General features: G+C 39.3%; 2 protein-coding genes across 5 annotated transcripts in view; one reads left to right on the top strand and one right to left on the bottom strand.

Moving 5' to 3' along the window:
• Positions 1 to 13,854, bottom strand: part of BOD1L1 (biorientation of chromosomes in cell division 1 like 1) — an 81,142-nt gene extending 67,288 nt beyond the window's left edge. For all 4 annotated transcript variants that reach the window (XM_087963692.1, XM_026675854.2, XM_026675853.2 and 1 more), the window contains exons 1-8: positions 13,470 to 13,854; positions 11,339 to 11,463; positions 8,939 to 9,129; positions 5,419 to 5,997; positions 3,963 to 4,100; positions 2,112 to 2,281; positions 850 to 964; positions 563 to 707 (exon numbers count right to left, since the gene is read on the bottom strand). In XM_087963692.1, the coding sequence (XP_087819818.1) occupies positions 563 to 707; positions 850 to 964; positions 2,112 to 2,281; positions 3,963 to 4,100; positions 5,419 to 5,997; positions 8,939 to 9,129; positions 11,339 to 11,463; positions 13,470 to 13,736 (1,730 nt within the window). In that variant the 5' untranslated portion in view covers positions 13,737 to 13,854. The remainder of the gene's footprint in view (positions 1 to 562; positions 708 to 849; positions 965 to 2,111; positions 2,282 to 3,962; positions 4,101 to 5,418; positions 5,998 to 8,938; positions 9,130 to 11,338; positions 11,464 to 13,469) is intronic.
• CC2D2A (coiled-coil and C2 domain containing 2A) overlaps positions 1 to 21,657 on the top strand; it is a 1,114,036-nt gene that overhangs the window by 804,676 nt on the left and 287,703 nt on the right. The gene's annotated exons all lie outside the window — the stretch shown is intronic.

Raw genomic sequence — 21,657 nt, forward strand, 5'->3', positions numbered from 1 at the left:
TATGCATGTTATGTCTGTGACCTACAACAAAGTACAGTTAGTCCTTGACTTACAACCATAATTGAGCTCAAATTTCTGTTGCTAAGCCAGACATTTGTTAAGTGAATTTTGACTCATTTTGCAACCTTTCTTGCTCCAGTTGTTAAGTGAATCACTGCAGCTGAGTTAGCAACACGGTTGTTATGTGAATCTGGCTTCCCCTATTGATTTTGCTGATCAAGGTTGCAGATGGTGATCATATGACCCCGGGACACTGCAACTATCATAAATATGAGTCAGTTGCCATCAGTCAGCTGAATTTTGATCCATGACCATGGAAATGCTGCAATGGTTGTAAGTGTGAAAAATGGTGATGCATCATTTTTTCAGTGCCATTGTAATTTTAAATGGTCACTAAAACAGTTGTAGGTCAAGAACTACCTCTAACTAATTTAGTGATTTTTAAAAAATCACACAAGAAAGCACGTCTTCAGTGATTACTACCTGAAAACCACAAGACAATTTTGTAATATGCCAACATGAATGTAATTCCACTTTAACGTAAAAGTAAATGAAGGCATACCTCGACTCTCTTTTTCTTTTCCTGCTTAGTGCTACTTTCTTTTCCAAAAATCTTTGTTCTTTAAGCACATCCTTCATGCTGGAACCACCAGTTTTTAGATCACAGCTTCTTCCTGAAAGGTCTTCCGCGTTTTGAATGCTTTTACCTAAAATAATACCAGAACATCTCAAACTGTTGTATCTCATATTTCCATGGTTTCAGAATAAAGGAAGCTTCCACCGGTTTGCCAAAAATACATCCAGTAGTAAAGCAGTGCAAAAAGATTGGCATAAAGTAAAACTCAGTACCTTGATGGCTGATTTTCAGAGATTTTGTTCTTTCTGTAGCCTTCTGTTTCCTCTTTTCTTCAAGTTTTTCTCTGTTAAGCTGTCTCCTCAGAAATCTCTCTTCTTTTTCTCTAGCCTGAAGATACAAATAGGGTGGGGGAAAGTGTGTGATCCAGAGTAAAACATGGATAAGCTTTCAGTTCCCTCATCCAAGTTTCCCTTTATTATCTAAGTTTATGAGCCCCCATGAACTATCACTATTAGCTGGATTCTGGTGTGTCAGAAAACAACGCAGACCATACATTTCCTTCCTGTGGCTCTCCAGATGTTGTCCAATTATAATTACTGGCAGCTTCATTCAGTACAGCCAGTGCCCCTGTGCCCCATTTTGGCTGGCAGGGTGCTGCAGGAAACATCCACCTGTCTCTCCATCCCCTCAGCCAGCCTGCAGAGAACTACAATGCTGATCTGGCACTCAAAGAAATCCAGTTTGACAAACAAAGATGTTGAGGCCACATGGAGGCTTATGTGTCATCAGGGTCACCTGAGTAGTGCAAAAGGGTGTGGAGCCTTCTTGAAACTGTTGAAAGGACTGTGTGGCCTTTGTCTTTTAAATGCAGATGAACTGCTGAATCTTGTCCTGGTGGATTTGTTCTATGTTTGTGCCACTCTTTTGAAGACAGCAAAATCCACATTTTGGACAGAGATGACCGCTGGTTTGAAATAGGGGTCAAAGAGGCCATCTATGTTAAAATTGAACAGCCCTCTCTGAACAGAAGGGGAGAGATACCATATCATCTATCTCCAGTCTACAACACAGTCCTTTCAACAGTTCCAAGGAGACTCCACTCCCATTTGCACCACTCAGGTGACCCTGACAACACAGATAAACTGTAGCCTCAACAACTCTCTAAAAGAATACAAATAATCCGTTGTCTACAAAGAGTATAATCCTTCCATTTCCCCACCATCTAGTCAGAGCTGAAGAAGCTTCTTGGATGAGAAGTGAAACATCTCCAAAGAAAAACTAGAAAATCCAGTTGTCTCTTGAAAAAGCACCTTTGGGACCGCATGCGTACAAAACTTCCCCTGCCTTTTGACAAATTGACACACTGATATTCATAAGAAAACTTATGTGACCCAGAACCCTCAGCTTGGAGCACAGAACAAACTGCTGCATTACAAATGATGCGTGTGATGTTGGAAGAAGTTTTTCAGAGTGTCATTCATCCAGGGAAACTGCCACTCATTATGGAAAGAGATAAAAGAGCAGTTCAGCTTACAACCGACTGGCGACGTTGCTCCACTGTTCTTTCATCATCTGAATCACTGTAATACTTGGAGTAAAGGTAAGGCTTGTGGATGTAAGCATGTCGTCCAGATTTTGTTCTTTGACCATTTGTACCTTCTGCTTCTGATTTCGCTTTAATCTGGCTGCTTTCATCATCCTCGTCTAGATAAAAGTTGAGAACAAAAGCTGAGGAAATGCTCATTTTATAATGTAGATATAGGCTGAGATCCAAAGAACCAGATATTAGCCCCAAGGTAGATGAAACACCCTTCTCAACCAAACCCTTTCTCAAAGCTGATGCTGTAGAGAAGGGACTATAGCTGGAAATGAAAATTCATCACCCTATCTGAAAGCAAAAATTATTTTTGCATTTCAGGATCCTAGCCTTAGCCTATCCTCCATCTGTTCAAAATAACAATTTATTAATATATATTGTTAGAAATAATGTTAAAGCCCCACAGTATTTTATTATCCCATATATTATGGTAAATCCAGAACTACAGATCAGAGTAAATGTAGCTTTCATTTTTACCATAAGATTCTCAAATTGTAATATTGCTATATTGCTATATAAGCCATGGTGGCGCAGTGGTTAGAATACAGTAATGCAGGCTACTTCTGCTGACTGCCGGTTGCCTGCAATTTGGCAGTTCGAATCTCACCAGGTTCAAGGTTGACTCAGCCTTCCATCTTTCTGAGATTGGTAAATTGAGGGCCCAGATTGTTGGGGGAAATGTTGACTCTGCAAACTGCTTAGAGAGGGCTGTAAAGTGAAGCAGTCTAAATGCTATTGCTATATTGCATATTATCTATTATCTGACAGCCTCAGCTACAATTATCTTAGGAAAACTATGAAATGATTCCAGATATTCCAGCCAGTAAAAGCACAGAATTATCCTTTTAGCATAGATGGTGAAGATCAAGGCAAGCAACCAGCTAAGCATTTGAATGCAGCTTTCTGAATGTAGAATACTGAAATCTTTTTAATATTGTTTTATCATAGAAAATAAAATACAAATCAATCAAGATGAAACTAAAGCATACATTCAACCCTAAAAACAACAAAATACCGAAATCTTTCAAATGACTTTTCCATATAAATTAACAACTAACTTTGTTCTTATGAACAAAGGACAGACACTATGCTATAGTTTGCCTGATATCTGTTAAATACTTTTTTTCTTCCTAGCATTTTTTTTTCCTGCAAGTGCAGGTTCTGCTTTAAGATGAACTGAAAGTTGATTCATTGATTGCCATAGGAATTGATACTGTGGGCTGAGAGAAAATGACTGGCCCAAAGTCAACTCAACTGGCTTTCCAACCTATGGCATGACTAGAACTCACATCCTCCTGATTTCTAGCCCATTAGACCAAAGTAGCTCTCATCCTATTGAACATAAAATGAACTTGCTAAATGAGAGTTCACTTATGGTTTGTACTTATATTAAATATAATATAACATAATATTAAAGAACAAATATATTTAGAAGTAACATTATTTTATGTGGTATCTAAATATATCAGAATAGACAAATCCAGGCTACTTGTTAAGGCAAGAGGGATGTTTATATCTTGTCTTGCCAAGAAGAGTTTTCTCACCAATCTTTGCTTGGATTCTCTGCCCATGCAAGCATTTAAAATCACATCCAAGCTCATTTAAATCCACTTTAGGGACAGCCTTATGAATGTATTTATTTGGGTTTTTGTGATACACTGCATTGAATGTACGTAATATTCAATCACTCCAATTATAATATCATAAGAAAATAAGGGAGTTGCATTTAAGGAAAAACAAGTTCATTCTTTAATTCTTCTCACTAGCCGAAGGTCAAGATTACTTTACCATCAGAAACTATTTCTCCTTCTTCTGTGCTATCAGAAAGCACATCTTCACTATCTTCTTCAAAGGAAGAAAGGTCACTGGTGTGCACAGAACTAACAGTAATATCACTCAGTATGTCCAGATCAGAATCTTCCAACACTAGTTGAGAAAAACAGACAGAGATAACTTAAAATCTTATCCAGAATCCAAAACATCCCACAAGTGGAAACAGCTCCATGCATGCCTGGTACTATCAACCTTCCGTAGTGCTATTGAAGAAAATGACCTTTAAAAGTTTCTCTCTCTATTAGTTTGCAAAAAGTATGCATGCATATAAAAAGGTCTTAGTGCAGAAACTGAGCATCATTGTAAGGTAAGACAGATATGAAAATATTTTGTCCTAAGAATGGTCATGAAAGTCTTCCTCCTCAGTGAAATGCCAACCCTCAGGCTTCCATTCTCTAGTTCGGTAGCCTCCAGGCACACTGGGATTCCCATTTCCCACAATCCTCAGCACAGCCATTAGTTAAACCAGCTTGGAATGGCTGTGTCTGACATGCCATCAACTAGGAGGGCACCAAGCTGAAAAGGGCCGTAGGAAGAGACAGCTAGCTTAATAAAACACATAAAACAAGAAATCAAAATAATGCAAGAAAGTTTTAACGTGATACCTATAAAAGAGGACAAAAATTTGGCAAAAAAGATAGAAAAGATATTGATTGCTTTAGATGACATAAAAGACTATAAAGAAAGAGAACCTGACAGTAACAGTAACCTAACAGTAATTAAAACTGAATAAAACATATGAAAGATCTTCTGTGAGAATTAATGTATTTCAGAAAGATTGTTAACTGATGAAACTGTCAAAACATGCAAGTATAAAAACCATCCTATAGAAAATATTTATGGCATATAAAGAAATTAAAATGCAAAACACCATAAAATGAGATATAAAGGATCCTGAATGAGAAAGCAAAGGATAACAATCTCAAAATGCAACATAAAAATGAGACATTGTAAAAAAAGTCTGATGAAAAATTGGCTGAAAACATAAATGCAGTAATGTCTCCTTTGATAAGTAGTGCACAGGGTAGTAGAGAAGTGTAAAAACAAACCGTCCTGGTGTAACAATCTGAAAAAAGGGCAATTAAAAACCAAGAAATAATGCAGATACTAACTACAAACAATGAACAGGTATAGTTTTAAATAAAAACATTCATCACAATATTTAGTATTATCTTGCCAACATGTTATCTCTTATGTCTATAAAACAAGTTACCTTCTGAAATATTCTCCAAGTCCAGTAAGCTAAAATGTTTAGAAAATTACCATGCTGCAGATAAAAATATATCTAAAGTCAACCAATAAACTGTAATGCCAGTGTCTTTTCACCTATATCAAAACTTTCCAAATAAATTAAAAATATTTCCATTTGTTTTAACCTGTTCATAATGAATAAACACCTGTGATATTATACCTTCTTTCGTGCTTTCATTTTTGTTTTTACTAATGTTCTTTTCCAGGGTTAAATGTTTTACCACTTCTGTCTCTTTGTCTTTGATTGTCTTTTCTTCTTTTGCTTTTACATCATCACCATTTCTCTTCAAGAAGTCTACTTTTTTGTCAGATTTTTCTTTCTTCTTTTCTCCTTTTTCCAAGCTTTCCAGTTTTCTATCATATTTATCCACTTTACTTCTTTGTTCATCACTTTCCTGAAAAATTTCCTTGCTTGGATTAAGCAGGCTACTAGCTTCTTTTGATACAGCTTTTCCTTCTTCATTTGAAGAAAATGAATTACTTGTATCTTCACAGTTTACTACTGGTTCAAAACTTTCTTCTGTAGAATTTTCTCCATCAGCAACATCTTCTGCATTCCGATCTCTCTCTATGCTGCCATCCAAACTGTGCAGGAGTTTCTTTGAGAATCTATCATTTGTCTTGGTTGCTTCTGTAGAAGCTCTGGTGGCACTGGCTTCTTGGTTGAGAGATGTTATGGTCTCCAAAATAGACAGAGCATCATTAGCCATATTTACAATCGGAGTGACAGCAGGAACACCTTCAAATAAGAATAAGGTTAAGTACAACTATTAGTATGAGATATTGCATATGTACTGAAGAAGCCAAACAAAAAAGAATCTCTTGGTTCAGAATACTCAGTGTGAGCCAAACTGTGCACTTTGGTACATCCTTAGATACTAACATTCCATTTGTGACAGTAAGCCATGTGGAATAACTCTGCTAGGATGCAGTGATGGCAATATGCTGTGAAGAAAACTTTTTTATTACTCTCATTATTGGAATGGGACATTTAGGTGCTGACCCTTGGCAGCACCAGCTTTCTTCCTCCGCTGCTGTCTGCCATCAATTGTCCACTGTCAATGACCTTCTGGCCCTCCAGCCCCAGGGTCCCAGCCCATTCCCCAAGGCACGATTTTACCTGTGCGTTTTGCTGCTCTAAACAAGTAGCTGACATCCAATCGGGTGGCGGGTGGCAGTAATGGTGCTGGAGAGCGATTGGCGACGAGTGGGGCAATCACGAGGGCTGTGGGGGCATCATGTGCTTGGTAGTAGGCAGGGCAATTGTGGGGCTATGGGGGGCAGCATGCGATTGGCAGCAGGCGGGGCAATTGTGGGAGTTGTGGGGGGTGTCGTGTGATTGGCAGCGGGTGGGGTGATTGCGGGGGCTTATGGGGTGGTGCATGACTGGGAGTGGATGGGGCGATCACAGGGGCTGTAGAGAGGTGATGTGCAATTGGTGGCAGGCAGGGTAACTGCAGGGACTGTGGAGGGGCAGCGTGCGCTTGGCGATGGGCAGGAGGGGTGCTGGGGGGAACAAGGGGCCTTCAAGCCGGCTGCCTGGCTTTAATCTGGAATTCCACACTTGCGACAAACTCGGGGCTGTCGGGCTTCACCTTCTCTCCTTTTTATGGTTTTGTGAAACCTGTAAGCTGGCTGTCAGCCTTCAAGATTTTCTCCCTTTGCTTTGCATCTTTCGGTTGTCATAAGTAACAGGGGGGGAGGGGGGGAAACTATGGGAAGTGAGCTGGAGGTGTTTACAAACCAGAACTGTATAAACTGGGGGGGGGGGAGTACATTCTTGCTTAGGTTTCTATTCCTTGCTTAGCTTTCTCTTCTATGCTATGGCAGCTGCAAACCTTTATCAAACGATGCCAAGGTCAACGGACAGAAGCCTCATCACCACCTGGAGATGTCCACATGATGATATTCAAAACTTTTAATTGGAAGAACCATTTGAACTATTGGGGGTGGGAACATTTCCATCACTTTGTATATGTGATTTACGCGCCCATTTTCTCAGATTCAGAATTCTCGTGTTGCTACCACTTGATCTCCAGTAAAAGATATCTTTTCTCTGATTAAAGGAGTCTAAGTATTTCTTTCTTGGATTTTGAATGGAGCATCAGCTGACACTGGCACTACTTCCCAATTCCTGCAGTTGCTCCGGGCTAATCAAGAGGATTAAATTCCTGGCAGCCAACAGCTTCCTCTGGCTCAAGTAAGAAAAAAAAACCTGGCCTCTCATTTGCCCCCACAGTCCCCTCGCTCACCCCACCCACTGCCAATTGGGCACTACCCCTCAGTACCATCCTTGCTGCCTACCCCCAATTAGCTGGCAGCTACTTGTCTGGTGCAGCAAAACACCCAGGTAAAATCATGCCTCAGGGAACGGGCTGGGATGAAGGGGACCATTCCCCTGGTGCCAGGGGGCCACCGGCGATGGACAATTGCTGGCAGAAGGTCACTGGAGGAAGAAAGTACAACTGTGCCAAGGGTCGGCACTTAAATGTCCTAAACCCCTCATTAATATGAGATAATATGCTCTAACCTACACTTGATCAACTTTGTACCAAGATTTCTGTCACTTCTATCACACTAACGATCTAACCTTTAAACTGTTTCTCTTGAGATCCAAGGAATTTATCAGTGCTCATCTCATCCCCATAGCTAGTCTAGAGCTTCAACAAAATCACAAGTCTTATGACTTGGAAAATTCCTACAGCATTCAAGAATCTACAACTCTTGAGGCAGATCCTCCTAACAATATCTTAGATGCAGGTGAGATCTCACCTCCAAATTTTATTAGAGAGCAAAGACTATTATCACTTTCAAAACAAGAATATGCCTTCTTAATGTGTTAGCTCTGCAACATATTCAAGTCTTATGACTGTCATAGAGACCCTGAAGTTAAGAGTTAGCCCTGAAAAGTAGAAGTTGCTAAGGAACATCATTTTTGAATTCTCCAACACTATATCAGAAACCATGACGGCTGTCTTGGAGAGAAGGTTGGTTAGAGGGGAAGCAACATCAGGTGCAAACCTTAATATCTTTTGGGGAATGAGTATGAATAGGCTGAAGAAAAGGTCATTCAGAAATGAGTGATTAATGTATCACTTGAATGATGCAACAGTGACCCTCAGTAACTTTGATAGCCTAAATATAGTCCTCATTAGCTTCAACTGCAATATCAACAGCCAATGACTGATATACAGCTTTATTTGAATCTTCTATATCCTAATCCCCATGAATTCAAGAATAAGTTACTGAGGAAATTTTGGGATGGATGCACTGGAATTTAGTCAAAAAAAGAGAAATGCTTGTGATACAGCAATCTGATGAAAAAGAGAGGATTCTAGGAACAATACACATTCCTAAATGTGTAGTTTGACTCTGAAAATTGAGACAATGGCAGCAGCAGGAATAGCTTTCCATAAACCAGTTTTCCAAGGAAGGCTATCTCTAGAAAATAAACCCAGCTTGTTGGGATGCCTCCAAAGAGATATCATAATATCAAAGCCTCTGTTGATAAGAAGTTTTTCCCCTTTAGCACGTTAATTTGGAAATTGGTTCAATGACATTATTTGAAAGTATGCCTCTGATTAGGCATTACTTCAATTCTTTGATTCCTTACACTCACCTCTTTAAAATCCAAAAATTAAAAGCATATTTATTTTGCCAAGGGAAGAAAGAAGAAATACCTTGCAGCAAAATAGAAGGTTCTAATTTTTCTTCAGGCAGGGCAAAGCTGGGATTGGTCTCTTCTTGGTGATTCATTGTAGCCAAAAATTCATGGACAGCTTTTTCTACCTGTGGTCTGAATATGTGGTTGATCTTTGGATCCACAACTTGAGAAATGATTCTGTCAATACCAGATTCTAACATTCCAGATCTGAAATGAAATGACAATATAACTTATCTATCACAGCTAACACAATTACGTTAACACAATTTTGTTAACACAATCAATATAATAATTTATGCAAGAGGAGGGATATACTAATGCTATTTTATAGCAAGTCTCTTCTACGGATATTCTTGCTAATCTTAACAAGATTACAAGGTGGATAAGAACCATTATTTGCATATATCACGAGATAATATAATGAAGAATTCAAGAGAACTCCCAGATATCCTAGGAAAAACAATGCAAAATATTGGGCAAAGAAGGGGTTCAATTCATTCACATAGATCAGGGGTTTCAAACTCCACTGAGGGCCACATCAGAGTTGTGTTTGACCTGGGGGGCTGGCCAGCTCACCATCTCTCGTGTCGGGGGCATATGTGGCTAAGGCAGGACTTCCCTCAGACCCTCCCTCACTCTCATTATATTCTCCTTCCTTCCTTCCTTTCTTTTTCCTTTCCTCTTCATTCTCCTTTCTTCTGCCTTCCTCTCTTTCCTTATTTTTCCTTCCTTGCTCTTTTCCCATCTTTTTCTTTGTCTTTCCTCTTTCCCTTTCCTGTCCCTTCTTGCATCTCAAACACAAAAGGGGAAACATTTCTCCTTTTGTTTTGTTTTTAGTTTGTTTTGCTACCCTCTGCCAGCTAAAACAGGGCCCGGGAGGTATAAAAACCTGTCAAAAGAAGATATAAAAACCCCTCAATATAATGTAGTTCAAAATGCAAAACTTAAAATTAATACAGATTTGCTTTCTTTGAAGAGAACTGACTCCTCTCACTGCATTTTTGCATGTTTCTTTTTTCTTTATGAAGAAAGTATAATATTTTCTTCATTTTCTGCATATTTTCTTTCACATGAAGTTTTTCTAAAAAATATGTTTATTATAACTTGCATTTCCTTAAATCACCATGAATGAGACACCACAAATAAAATGATTTTCTTTTTGTAGCAGCTGACAAGGCTATCTATTTTTATCACACATTACTGATAGTTGAATAATTCTAACAAATATTTATGCAAATTGTATTCAGAAATAATAAAAAATTAAGACTCAATAATTAATTGTCATGGTTCTTCGGGTCCACCTAAGGCATTACTGTTGCTTTTCTAAAATTTTCATTGTCTCATTTAATGTATCCTTAAAGTACTGTTTCAGCATCATTGAAATCACGGTGGCGGAAGGGAGCTTGGAAATCTTCAAAGTCCAATCCCCTGCTCAAGGAAGAGTCCTTATATCATCCCAGAAAATGAGATTTTTTAATTTAATTTATGTATATTTCCTATTTCTAAACTGCCCATTTCCCTTAAGAGAGAGGCTCTGGGCAGTGGATTAGAGATCACTGACCATATATTACAACTATTCAAGTAAAAACACAAATTAATTAAGATCATAAAAATCATACTATAATAACCTCAGTTACTTCAGAAAAATCAATTTAATGATATACTGGTAGGTTGATACAAATGAATGTTCAATCATCAAAATCTATAAGTAAGTTATGTTTTCATTCACCAGCAGTATTATACCGTAGGGGGCTGCAACCCTTGGTTCATGGCCCAGAACAGGGTTGCAGTCTGTTGAGAACTGGGCCATGCAAGCAGTGGGCGAGCATGCAAAGCTCCATTTGTGCAAGTGGTGGGCATATGCACAAAACCATCCTCTCCACCCCCCTTCCACTGCTGCAAGTCCATGGAGCTGTAAAGATTGGGGACTGCAGCTATACTACAATCTTGCAAATTGGTTGAATGCAAGTTAAAATGGGAAAAAAACCATTTAGGAGAAAAAAACCTCCACATCATTAAAAACATGAAGGGCAATATTAATTTCTTTTAAGCATGTTAACATCTAGACATGATCTTTTAAAGTTGACATTCATATATAAAACACAAGATGCTTCAGTAAGAACAGAATTTCCCATATTCTCATTAAGTACAATGCATGAATTGCTACTTGAAATATATTTGCTATGGTGAATTTTTACTCTTATCATTCCTTACCAAACATTTTTGGCTATTTTGAATAGCAGCCTCATACATTCACACTGAATTTCAAAATAAGAAATGTAGCAATTTTTGAACCCTAACCAGTGTCTAAGATCTTCCAAATATTTACATATGTATCAAATAACATTTTATCCTGCATATTTCCAATCAAATCAGTTGATCAGAGCCATAGAGAAGAACAGTTTGTAAAACTTACTTAAGAACCTGCTGCCTGATATTATTTCTTAATTGGTTCTTGTTCAAATGAGGACTCCATGTATGAGTTGCGAGATGGTTGGAGACAAAATTGTCCACCCGCTGCCTTAAATTCTGATATGCAGGCTAAAAAAGAAACAGGTATCTTGTGAAGCCTCCTTGAACGACATTTCTTCACATTCTCATCAGTGGACACAAACACTTAAGAACCTTAGCTTAAAATAATACAGAAACAGTAGAGGGAGTATACACTATAATAATTCCAGGCTTATCTACTAGGGAAAAAACACTACTGATTAAGAAAACAGACTTAAAAAAAACTTCATTGCCCAAAGTTCTGAAAAATATTTCAATTACCAAACACTCTGACATCTGAATGCTCCCTAGAGGTAAAATGTGATTAGAAGCCCAATGCTATTTACCTAAAAAGCAAGCTAGAACTTTTCTCCAAAGTCTTATTTTTACAAAGACATGGCATCCTTTATAATCCATTATATTGAGAAAGATCAATTCTACTGAGAATCTGTTAAAGGAGGCTCCAATTTGTTGCTCTCTTTATTCCTTTATGATAGTCATGTTGCATGATTATAATAATTCCAACATATCTAAGGATTATTACCCAGGTCATGATTGTCACAAAAATGCTTTCCAAAAGGAAACAGGACTTTCCTGGATTTTTTCCCCTTGAAAATGTTTTGCTTCTCATCCAACAAACTTTTTCATTTTACCTCAGGAACTCAGGGAATAAACCCCCAAGAAAGTCCAGTTGCCTTTTGAAAAGTACCTTTGGGACAATAAGTCCAACAATAAATTCTGTCCAATAGGTAATGATCTTAAATCATATGTAAGGTATTTTTTATCCAATCAGTGTATGAAGTGATTCACAAGACAGTTTATAATTTGATGTAAAAACATTTAAATTAAGAAAAACTTAATTTTACTCTTAAATGAAGAGTAATATCAATTGTCCTATTTTTGTCAAGGCTGACTGAGGTGTCTGTATTTTTATAATTCACCAACAGTTAATTAATTCATGCCACATGAAACACTAGTTCTGTTGAAATTTACTATTTTTCAATCTCAGTAACTAAACTTGAACTTCCAAGACCAGGCTCAATTGGGTTCCAGAATCAGAATAGCACAAGTACTACACGACAATATCCAAAATAGTTTTCATGATACATTGGAAAACACTATACTTATATATACTCTGAATGTATAAAAATACTTGTATTTTTCACTAATTCTAAAATTTAGTCTGTACAATAGGGCAGCATCATACTGAAACTAGAATTGAAGCAGTAGACAAGTTGTTCAAATATATCTAGGAAAGAGTGAGAAAATTCATAAAATTATTTTTAACTTATTCTCTTTTGTAATATTTTCTGTTGTAATAAAGTCCAGAAATTATCTATACTTTGCAAACAACTCCAATTCTAAGGACCCAAATCTAAAATAGCCCAGCTCTTGAAAAGACAGTTGAATCGATGTCTGTCAGCAATAGTGAAACAGAAATGCTCGTCTCTGCTTTTAGCCCATTTAAAACACAATTCATGACACTTCTATTGCTAAGTCAGAGCAATCTAAGGTCCCTGTTCTAAGATGTTTTTATCAGGAAGACCCTCCCTTTGAACTTTCAGAGGCATCCCATTGCTGTTGATAGGGAAAACTCGAAGTAGGTAAATCCCAGCCAGGTTAAACGAGGTTTTTTTTCTGTCTTTTTTTTTTTTTAAAGAAAACGCATATGCAATCAATTATCCAGACTTGCAAAACGCTTCTAGGTCAATTAGGCAACTGAGTCCACCTGCCCACGGAGCAGCCGCCGTTAAACAAGCCCAGAAATCAGGCATGTGAGGCCGGTAGGATCAGAGCTGCACATATAGGAGAGAACAGGGCTAACTTGTGGAGAAGGGGAAAGCTGATGGGGGCTAAATTGATTCGTGCGGGACTCATTAAGGTAGGGGCTCTTCAGGCCCAACGGCGGGGAAAAGCATTCCCCAGAAAATCGCAAGCTCCGGGAAGGACTCCGATGCCCCTGACGGTCGTTTGGCTGACGAGAGGACCCAACAGGGGAAGGCAAGCAATGTGGGGCCGCGGCATGGGGGAGAAAGAGAGAGAGGGCAGCTTCCCACCTTGGTATCCACGTCCGCCAGGCAATCGCGGCGGAACTGGTCGAAAAGGCCTTGGCTCTTGAGGCGATTCAGGATGAGCGACACCAGCTCCGGCTCGGCGGCGGCGGTGGCCGCGGAGCTCCCCGGCGGCGGAGGCGGAGGCGGTTGTGGTGGAGGTAGCGGCGGAGGCGGCGGGGGTGGAGGAGGTGGCTGTTCGGGAGGAGAAGTGGCGGCGGCGGTGGCGGAGACCCCGGCAGGAGCGGCGAGGGTGCCACCACTGCCGGACATAATGGCGGCGGCAGCGGCGGCGTCACCCTCAGCGGCTGGTTCCGAGCCGGGATCGCGGTGAGGCTCCACCCTCTCCCGCACAACCAGCGACCCCGGAAGCAGAAAGGGGAAAAAGCCGGAAGAAACTCTGACGACACGGAGGAGGAGGAGGAGGCTACCTTCCTTAAGCCGCGCCCCTTGCGATGACGCCACAGGGGATTCCGAATTTCCCGCCGAGGGAGGAGCATAGCCGTTTCCCTCTTGGCTTTCACGACAACATCCCTGAGGGGCTGAGGCGCCCGGGGCAGAGGCATAAATGGGGGTCTGTGGTCGATTGAGACTTCTTTGTTGGTTCCTCTTGTCCTTCAATAAAGCTCAGGGTCTTCTTTCCTTTCCTCCCCACAACAACTCCACGAGAGAGGCTGGAGCTAATTTGGAGGGGGGTTTATCCTTCCTTCCTTCCTCTTTCTTTCTTCCTCCTTTCCTGCCTCCCTGCTTTTCTTTCTCTTTCTTTCTTTCCTCCTTCCTTTCCTTCCTTCCTCCAGGCTGGAAGTGAATTTCTAGTTTAGTTTTAGATTAATTCTGACAGGATTGGGTGTGTGTGTGTGTGAGTGTGTGTGTGTAAAGATCATGTTTCTTTGCGGTCCCCTGCACTCTCTGAAAGCTGTGGAGACCTCTTGTGGGTTCATCTGCGCCCTGGATCAGAGTGCAAGTGGAGGTATAATCTTCTCTGCTGAAAGGACTGTGTTGTGGACAGGGGATAGGTGGTGTCTTCCCACCCCCACTCATTCACTCCAGAAAGGTTGGGCTGGAAGTGAATTTCTATAAGTGAACCCTATGGATCAGTGGTGGCTAACCTTTTGGGGCTCCTGTGCCCAAAATTGTGCACACTTGCGCTCAACCGCTCGTGTGCCAGCATCCAGAAGGCAAATACATGCACCTGTGTGCACATTTTTATTTATTTTGATTTGTCAATAGCTTACAAGATAATAGGTATAAGTATATACATAGTTATGAATACATGAAATGGGTACATATAAGAAAAACAGAAGAAACAATAGGACAGGGATGGTAGGCACGTTGGTGCGCTTATGCAATCCCCCCCTCGCCATCCCCTTATCTGCACTGTGCCTCACAGCTGATTTTTGGCCAGTTTGAGGTCTTTTTCGGCCTTCCAGAGGCTTGAGGAAAGCCTCTGCAGGCTTTTCAGGATGAATAATAGGCCGTTTTGTCACTTCCGATATTTCCAGAAATACAGGAAGTGATGAAATGGGCCTAATATTCGACCTGAGAGGCCTGCAGAGGCTTTCCTCAAGCCTCTGGGAGGCCAAAAAAGGCCTCCAAACAGCTGAAAATCAGCTGTGAGGCGCGTGCATGCACAGTGAGGTAAATTTGCCTGTGGCTCGCGTACCGGTATAAATGGCTCTGTGCAACCTGTGGCATGCATCCCTTAGGTTCGCCATCGTGGCTATAGACCCCATCCCTGCCTGTCCTCCAGTCACTGCTATGCTTTGCAAATCTGAGCTCGTTTTGCAGGTTTACAGCAGCTCCTCTCCATGTGTCTGGCTCTAGTTCAGGAATCCCCTTAGTCTTAGGGGTTTTCATGCAGTTCCACCATCTTAATCATGTCATCTTTGCTTTCTGTTTCCCATCCCTAGCAGATCTATGTCTTCTCTCTTGGATCATGTGCAGTTTTGGAAAAATGGATTCACTGAATATTGAAAACTTGTAGAAACTCAACACCTACCGTCCTAGAAGAATGAAATATTTTGATGAATATTAAAAAGGCAGAATATTATATTTCCCTAAATGAGAAATGGAGAAACGTGGGTTTTTTTTAGAGGCAAGAAGCAGGCTCACTGACTCACTGTCAGGTCCCATATATTTCTATTGGGATGCTGGCATTCTGGTGGGAGGGGGAAGGATTGGAGAGATCTCTATATGAAGTTTATGTTTACTGCATTGCTGTGCTGTGAGTTTCTGTTTCTGTTTCCTGCCTTGTACTATGGGAAGGGTTTTGTTTGAACTGCTTTAAATTGCTGTTTTTAAGTGGGAAAATTTAATTCCTGCCTAGACCTCTTGCTAGCACAAGCCTTTCAATAAAAGCTCCTTTTGGAATAAGAACAGGACATGACTACTTTCAAGAGTCCTGCTTTCTTGGGAAGATTGGAGAGGTGAGATCTTACACTCACTCTTTCTTAATAGCCTCCCCCGCAGCAGATATTTTGTGCCCATTAAGAAAGACTGGGCCAGCCTATCTACAAAACAAAAGACCTTCAGCTTCTGGGTGATGGGATCAAGAACAGGACATGACCTTTCAGGACATAATAGGATTAACCCACTACCATTTAGCAGAAGACACAGAGCTCACTACACTGCACAACCTAAGGGTATTTCAGATATTGCACCACCCCAGAGCAGACAAAACTTCAACCAAACGTAGCTCAGACAAGTACCTAGGATTTGCATTTTCTCTTTTGCTTATAGAGCCAGCTATGATCCCTACACACCCCCTACATGACCCCATAGGAATCAGCTAACAGCCAATAGAAGACATTCTTGCACAGGAACAGGAAGCTCAAATACAAAGTTCAAGGAAGGTATAAAAACTCCTCTCTCTCAACTCCATTTTGTCAGCTGCCCAGAACTACAAACCCATGTGGTTCTGCTTCATCAACAAACCATCTTTCCAATCAGCCTCCATGTTTCCAGTGTCTTTCTCCCAGCTTGGAACTGAACCAGATGGATATTTCTTCCTACAATTTGGCAGCTAAGATGGGACTCCAGGCTAACCTGACCAACAGACCTGGCCCGGGTAAGCCTCCCTTGCGGGTAACAGACCCACTGTGTGAGTGGGTTCCCCTAGACCTTGGCCATTTGGAATAAGGATAGTAGTGTTGAGCTCAAAGCCTGCCTGGAAAGAAGGCTAGGACCTCTAAAATGTAGCTTTAAAGCCCAGAAAGCAAGGGAAATGTGTTTGTGTGAAAGGACTCTTCTCCCAATCACAGATGGACATTTCTTCCTACACTGTCTTAAATCTCTTGTTTTTCATTGTTATCCCCAGGTACTTTGACCACCAGGAGCCACCACATAGCCAGTTTCATCCTTAGTGGACCCACTAAGGTCACATGTGGGTAGCCAGATGTTACTCTAGGACAGAGTTTCTCAACTTTGGCCTCTCAGATGTGTGAACTTCAACTCCTTTGCTGACTAGGGGATTCTAGAGTAATAGTTGGGGAAATATTGCTCTATATGAGATTCAAATCTTCCCTGAGTATTTGCACATAAGGATCTACCCACTTAAATGACCATATGCAATAAGGACCTTTTCATCTTCTGGCGCTTATTATATCTGAAGAGTCCAATAAGGATGGAAGCAATAATTTGTTGCCTTCTGGTAGTCAATGCAACTGAAAATGCCACATGGACACACACTAAGTAAAAATAGAGAAATTTCATCTGCTCGAAGAGAGAAGATGCAAGTCATGCAAAACCCTGCACACGGGAGCAGAACATAATGGAACATCTGGATTTTTCTCCTCAGAGCTTAAGGGAAGGTAGATTGTCTACACCAGTCTGATAGCCATTGGTATCCTCTGTTTCTTTGCATTACTTACTTCTTTCTCTCTGCTACAACTTTTAACTTATAACTCCCATCTTTTGCTTTCTTCATTGTTTTCAATATATCAGTGGACAGTCATGTCACCTTCCTACACTTTTTACATTTCAGGATATTTTTATATGTTTCATGCGACGGCACGTGATGATGAAAAGGTTAGCCATCACTGTCCTAGTGCCTATTACAGTACATACAAAATAATTACCCAGTCTATATAATTCTAATGTTAATACACATGTTTTTTGTTAAAATATGTTCTTGAAGGATCTTTTTTCTCTTTTTCTATCCATCATTTCTTGTCCTGCATCAGTACTTCAAGTCTTGTTCTTTTTTTGACTTGCCTCCCATATTCTTCTTTTAAATCTTTGCCTCTATCTACTTCTACATCTGCATCCTGACTGTTCAATCTAACCTTTTCTCTCCTCCCTACCCTTTTCCATTGTTTAATGTTAAAACTATCTGTTCTAACCCCATCTCCTTTTCCACAATATCTTCCTGTTTCCCCATTCTCTTTTTAAATCTTTTAAAGTGTTTTCCTCTGTTTTGGATTCCTTAGTCATCATTAATGTTGATGATGTCTCCTCTTTGTTGTCTTCTTTTCAATGGTTTCTCGGTTCTGCTTTTCCCTCCATTCCTTCTGCTGGTTCCTTCCTTACCTGAATGTCCTGGTCTTTGCTCATTGTCTCTTATGTTAGATATTTACATATATGCCCTGATTGGTTGGCCCGTGGCAGCGGGAAATTGAAGAGCTGTCTCTGGTTGCAGCCTGGGGGTAGAAAAGGAGCTGCTGGGGCTGTTCTTTGTTCTGAATGATGTAATAAAGAAACTTAATTAGTCGGAGCCTCCCACGTCTTCTCTTGCCCACGATTATATCTAACACCTGTGCTCACCACTGGAGCACCCCGAGCCGGCTGGTTTTGGGGCTAAGCCACCCCTTAGAGGTGGTGAAGAGGGGGGAGACTGCCAGCAGGGTCGAGGAGAATTACATCTCTCCTCCCCAGCTGGCCATTACTCCCTTTCCCAAAGGCGGTTGCAGCAGTGGTCAGAAATGGCCACCTCAAAGAAGAACCCGACCGGAAAAGAATGTGCAGGAGGAAGATAAGAGAAAGTTTTGGCTGACCAGGTCGAACTGAAAAAGCAACAATTATAAGGTACCCTGGAATTTGAACTATAAAGAACAACATTGCTCCCAAATAAGACTTTGAAGCGGCGAATGAGAGAGGGAAGGGAAAGGATTCGGCTTTTTTTTCTTCCCTTCCCCATATTGACAACTAAGAGATTTAAGCAAGAAATTGACAAAAATCCACTTTGACATCAACAGGCATTTAAGCTGAAAATAAAATGTCAAAGGGATAATAAAGACTTTTGGATACTCAAAAACCTTTAAAAGAAGGAAAGGAGAGAAAAGCAAAAAACAAAAAGGGTGGGATCTAGAAAAATGGAGGAGACCACCTGGAAGTGAAAGGAATTAACAGTGAAACTTTAACAAGATTTCTAAAAGATAAATTTTAACTGAAACTTTATAACAAGATAATAGAACTCCAGGAAGAAAAAGTGGGAAAAAAAGCAAGGAGAAACAGTTTTGGATTATTTGGATTACTTGGTGATTTTTGGATTTTTGGCTACTGGATCTAAAGAACCCCATTTCTAGTCCACAGTGTCTGCCAAGTCTATCCCATATCCAAAAAAATTCCCCCATGCAACCATTGTTTCTTTAACTTGCTCTTCCACTAGTTTCACTCTTAATAAATAACTATATAGTTTTTAAATCATCCTCTCTTCAGTGCCTGTTAGGATTTTATCTAATTCAGTCAATTTCTTATAAAACCCAGCCATCTTAATATCTTTTTCATACCTTGAGTGTATTTGCAAATATGAATACCAATCTATACTTATCCCTTGTTCCTCTAGTTCTTGCTTTGTTTTCAGTTCACCCTTTTCATTTAAAATTTCCTCCTATCTAATAATATGTTCCCTTTTAAAGACATTTGGATATGTGAATGCCTCTATTGTTGGCAACTAGACTGGTATTTTCATATAATGGTATTCCCTTATTTTCTCCCATACTGTTAATAAAGCATTAAGGATAGTTGTAAATTTTTCCATTTTTCCAAATCTGCTGCAATTTGTTATTGCAATCTATCAAATTGTCCTCTTTAAGAGATTTCCACATCTAGCTGTCATTTGTATCCCTAAGTATTTCACTTTTTTGTGATATTTAGTTTGTCCATTAATCTTTTCTTTTGTTTTTCTATCATATTTTTCACCAAATTTTTTGTTTTTTCCTTGTTTATTTTCAGTCCTACAACCTCACCATATTCTTCCATTTTTTTGATCAACTTAGGACTTGTTTCCAGTGGTTCTTCCAATATAAAGACCAAATCATCTGCAAATGCTTGCAATTTATACTTTCCTTTTTTATCTTCATTCCCTTTATTTCTTCATTTTTCCTAATATTCAATACTTCCAAAGTCAGTAAAAACAACAGTAGAGATAGCGGGCAACCTTGTTGGATATTAATATTATCTGTCAATTCTCCATTTATCATTATTCTTGCTATTTGCTTGTTATATATCGCCTTCATTGCCTTAATAAATCTGTCTCCAAAGCCCATCTTCTCCAATTGCAACAGCATAAATTGCTAATTCACATTGTCAAAAGCTTTCTGTGCATCTAAGAAATCAATGCCATTTGTTTCTCTGGGTGTACTTCGGAGTATTCCAGTGTATTCAATATTATCCTCATATTATTTTTTATTTGTCTCTTAGGCAGAAATCCATTTTGATCTGGATGTATAAAATGATTTAAGTATCTTTTAAGTCTTTCTGCCATTATTGAGGCAAATATTTTATAGTCAGCGTTTAGCAGGGATATTGGTCTATAATTTTTTATTTGTTGAGGATCAGTGTCTTCCTTTGGTATAAGTGTAACATATGCCTCTGTCCATGAGTCAGGTTCAAGCATTATAGTAGAAATTGATTCCTGTATTGTCTTATAGAATTCTGCTGGTAGCCCATCCAGACCAGGAGCTTTTCCAGTATTTTGTCTATTTATTGCCTCTGTCAATTCCATCATTGTTATTTTCTCTTCTAACATAGTCTTTACTTTATCAGGTATTTTCAGTATTTCTGCCTCTTGTAGTTATTGCTGAACTTTCCTTTCTGGTACTGCTTCTTGCTCATATAATTTCTCATAGTACTTCTGCGCTATTTTTTTCTTCTCTTCATTTCAATAGCATAGCATGCCATTTTCATCCGTTAGTTATACTCTTCTTTTTGATTCTTTTTCTTTTTTCGATTTATATGCTAACCATCTACCTGGCTTATTTGAATTTTCAAAAAAGTTCTGTTTAGCTCCCCTAATTTTTTGTGCTAGTTCTTCTTTTTCCTTTAATCTCATTTTATGGTTGATTATATCCATTTTGGTTTTTAATGTTTTTATGTTGTGGGTTTCATTGTAGTTCCTTCTCCAATTTCTCATAGTCTTCTTCTAAGATCTGTTGCATTTGTCTCTTTTTAATGTTCCTTCTTCTTGTATAAGTTATAATCACACCTCTGGTATACGCCTTCATAGTATCCCATACATTTTGTAGTGAGGTTGCCTCTGATTTATTTTCTTTGAAGAAGAAAGCCAATTCTTTCCCCATGTTATTAATAAATTATTTTTCCTTCAAGATTGAATTATTCAGAGTCCATCTTTACCTTTTCTTCTGTCCCTTCCACTTAACCCATATTGGATTATGGTCTGCTCATGTACTTATTTCAATATTTACTTCATGTATGTTTGAAATTGTCTGTTGACATCCAAATCATGTCTATCTTGACCATGATAAGTGTCTGTTGGAGTAAAATGTAAATTGTCTATTTTTACTGTTCAATTCTCTCCATAATGTCTTTAATGCTCAATTCCTCTCCCATCTTAAAGAAAGATTTTGGTAATATCCTTCTATTTTTTATTCATTTTCTGTGTTTTATAGTCCAGTTCTGCATCTACAATCAAAATATCCAAGGATGCATATTTTAATGTATTCTAATTCAGTTATTTTATTATGTAATTTCTTATAAAATTCATCGACTGGAAAAGAATGTGCAGGAAGAAGATAAGAGAACTTTTTGGTTGACCGGGTTGAACTGAAAAAACAACAACGTAAGGTACCCTGGAATTTGAACTATAAAAAATAACATTGTTCCCAAAGAAGATTTTGAAGCAGCGAAGGAGAGAGGAAAGTGAAAGGATTCGGCTTTTTTTTCTTCCCTTCCTTATACTGACAGTTAAGAGATTTAAGTAAGAAATTGACAAAAATCCACTTTGGCATCAACAGGC

Source organism: Notechis scutatus, chromosome 4, assembly GCF_049901735.1.
Source record: "Notechis scutatus isolate UNSWTSFEM ecotype Mainland chromosome 4, rNotScu1.2, whole genome shotgun sequence".
NCBI lineage: Eukaryota > Metazoa > Chordata > Lepidosauria > Squamata > Elapidae > Notechis > Notechis scutatus.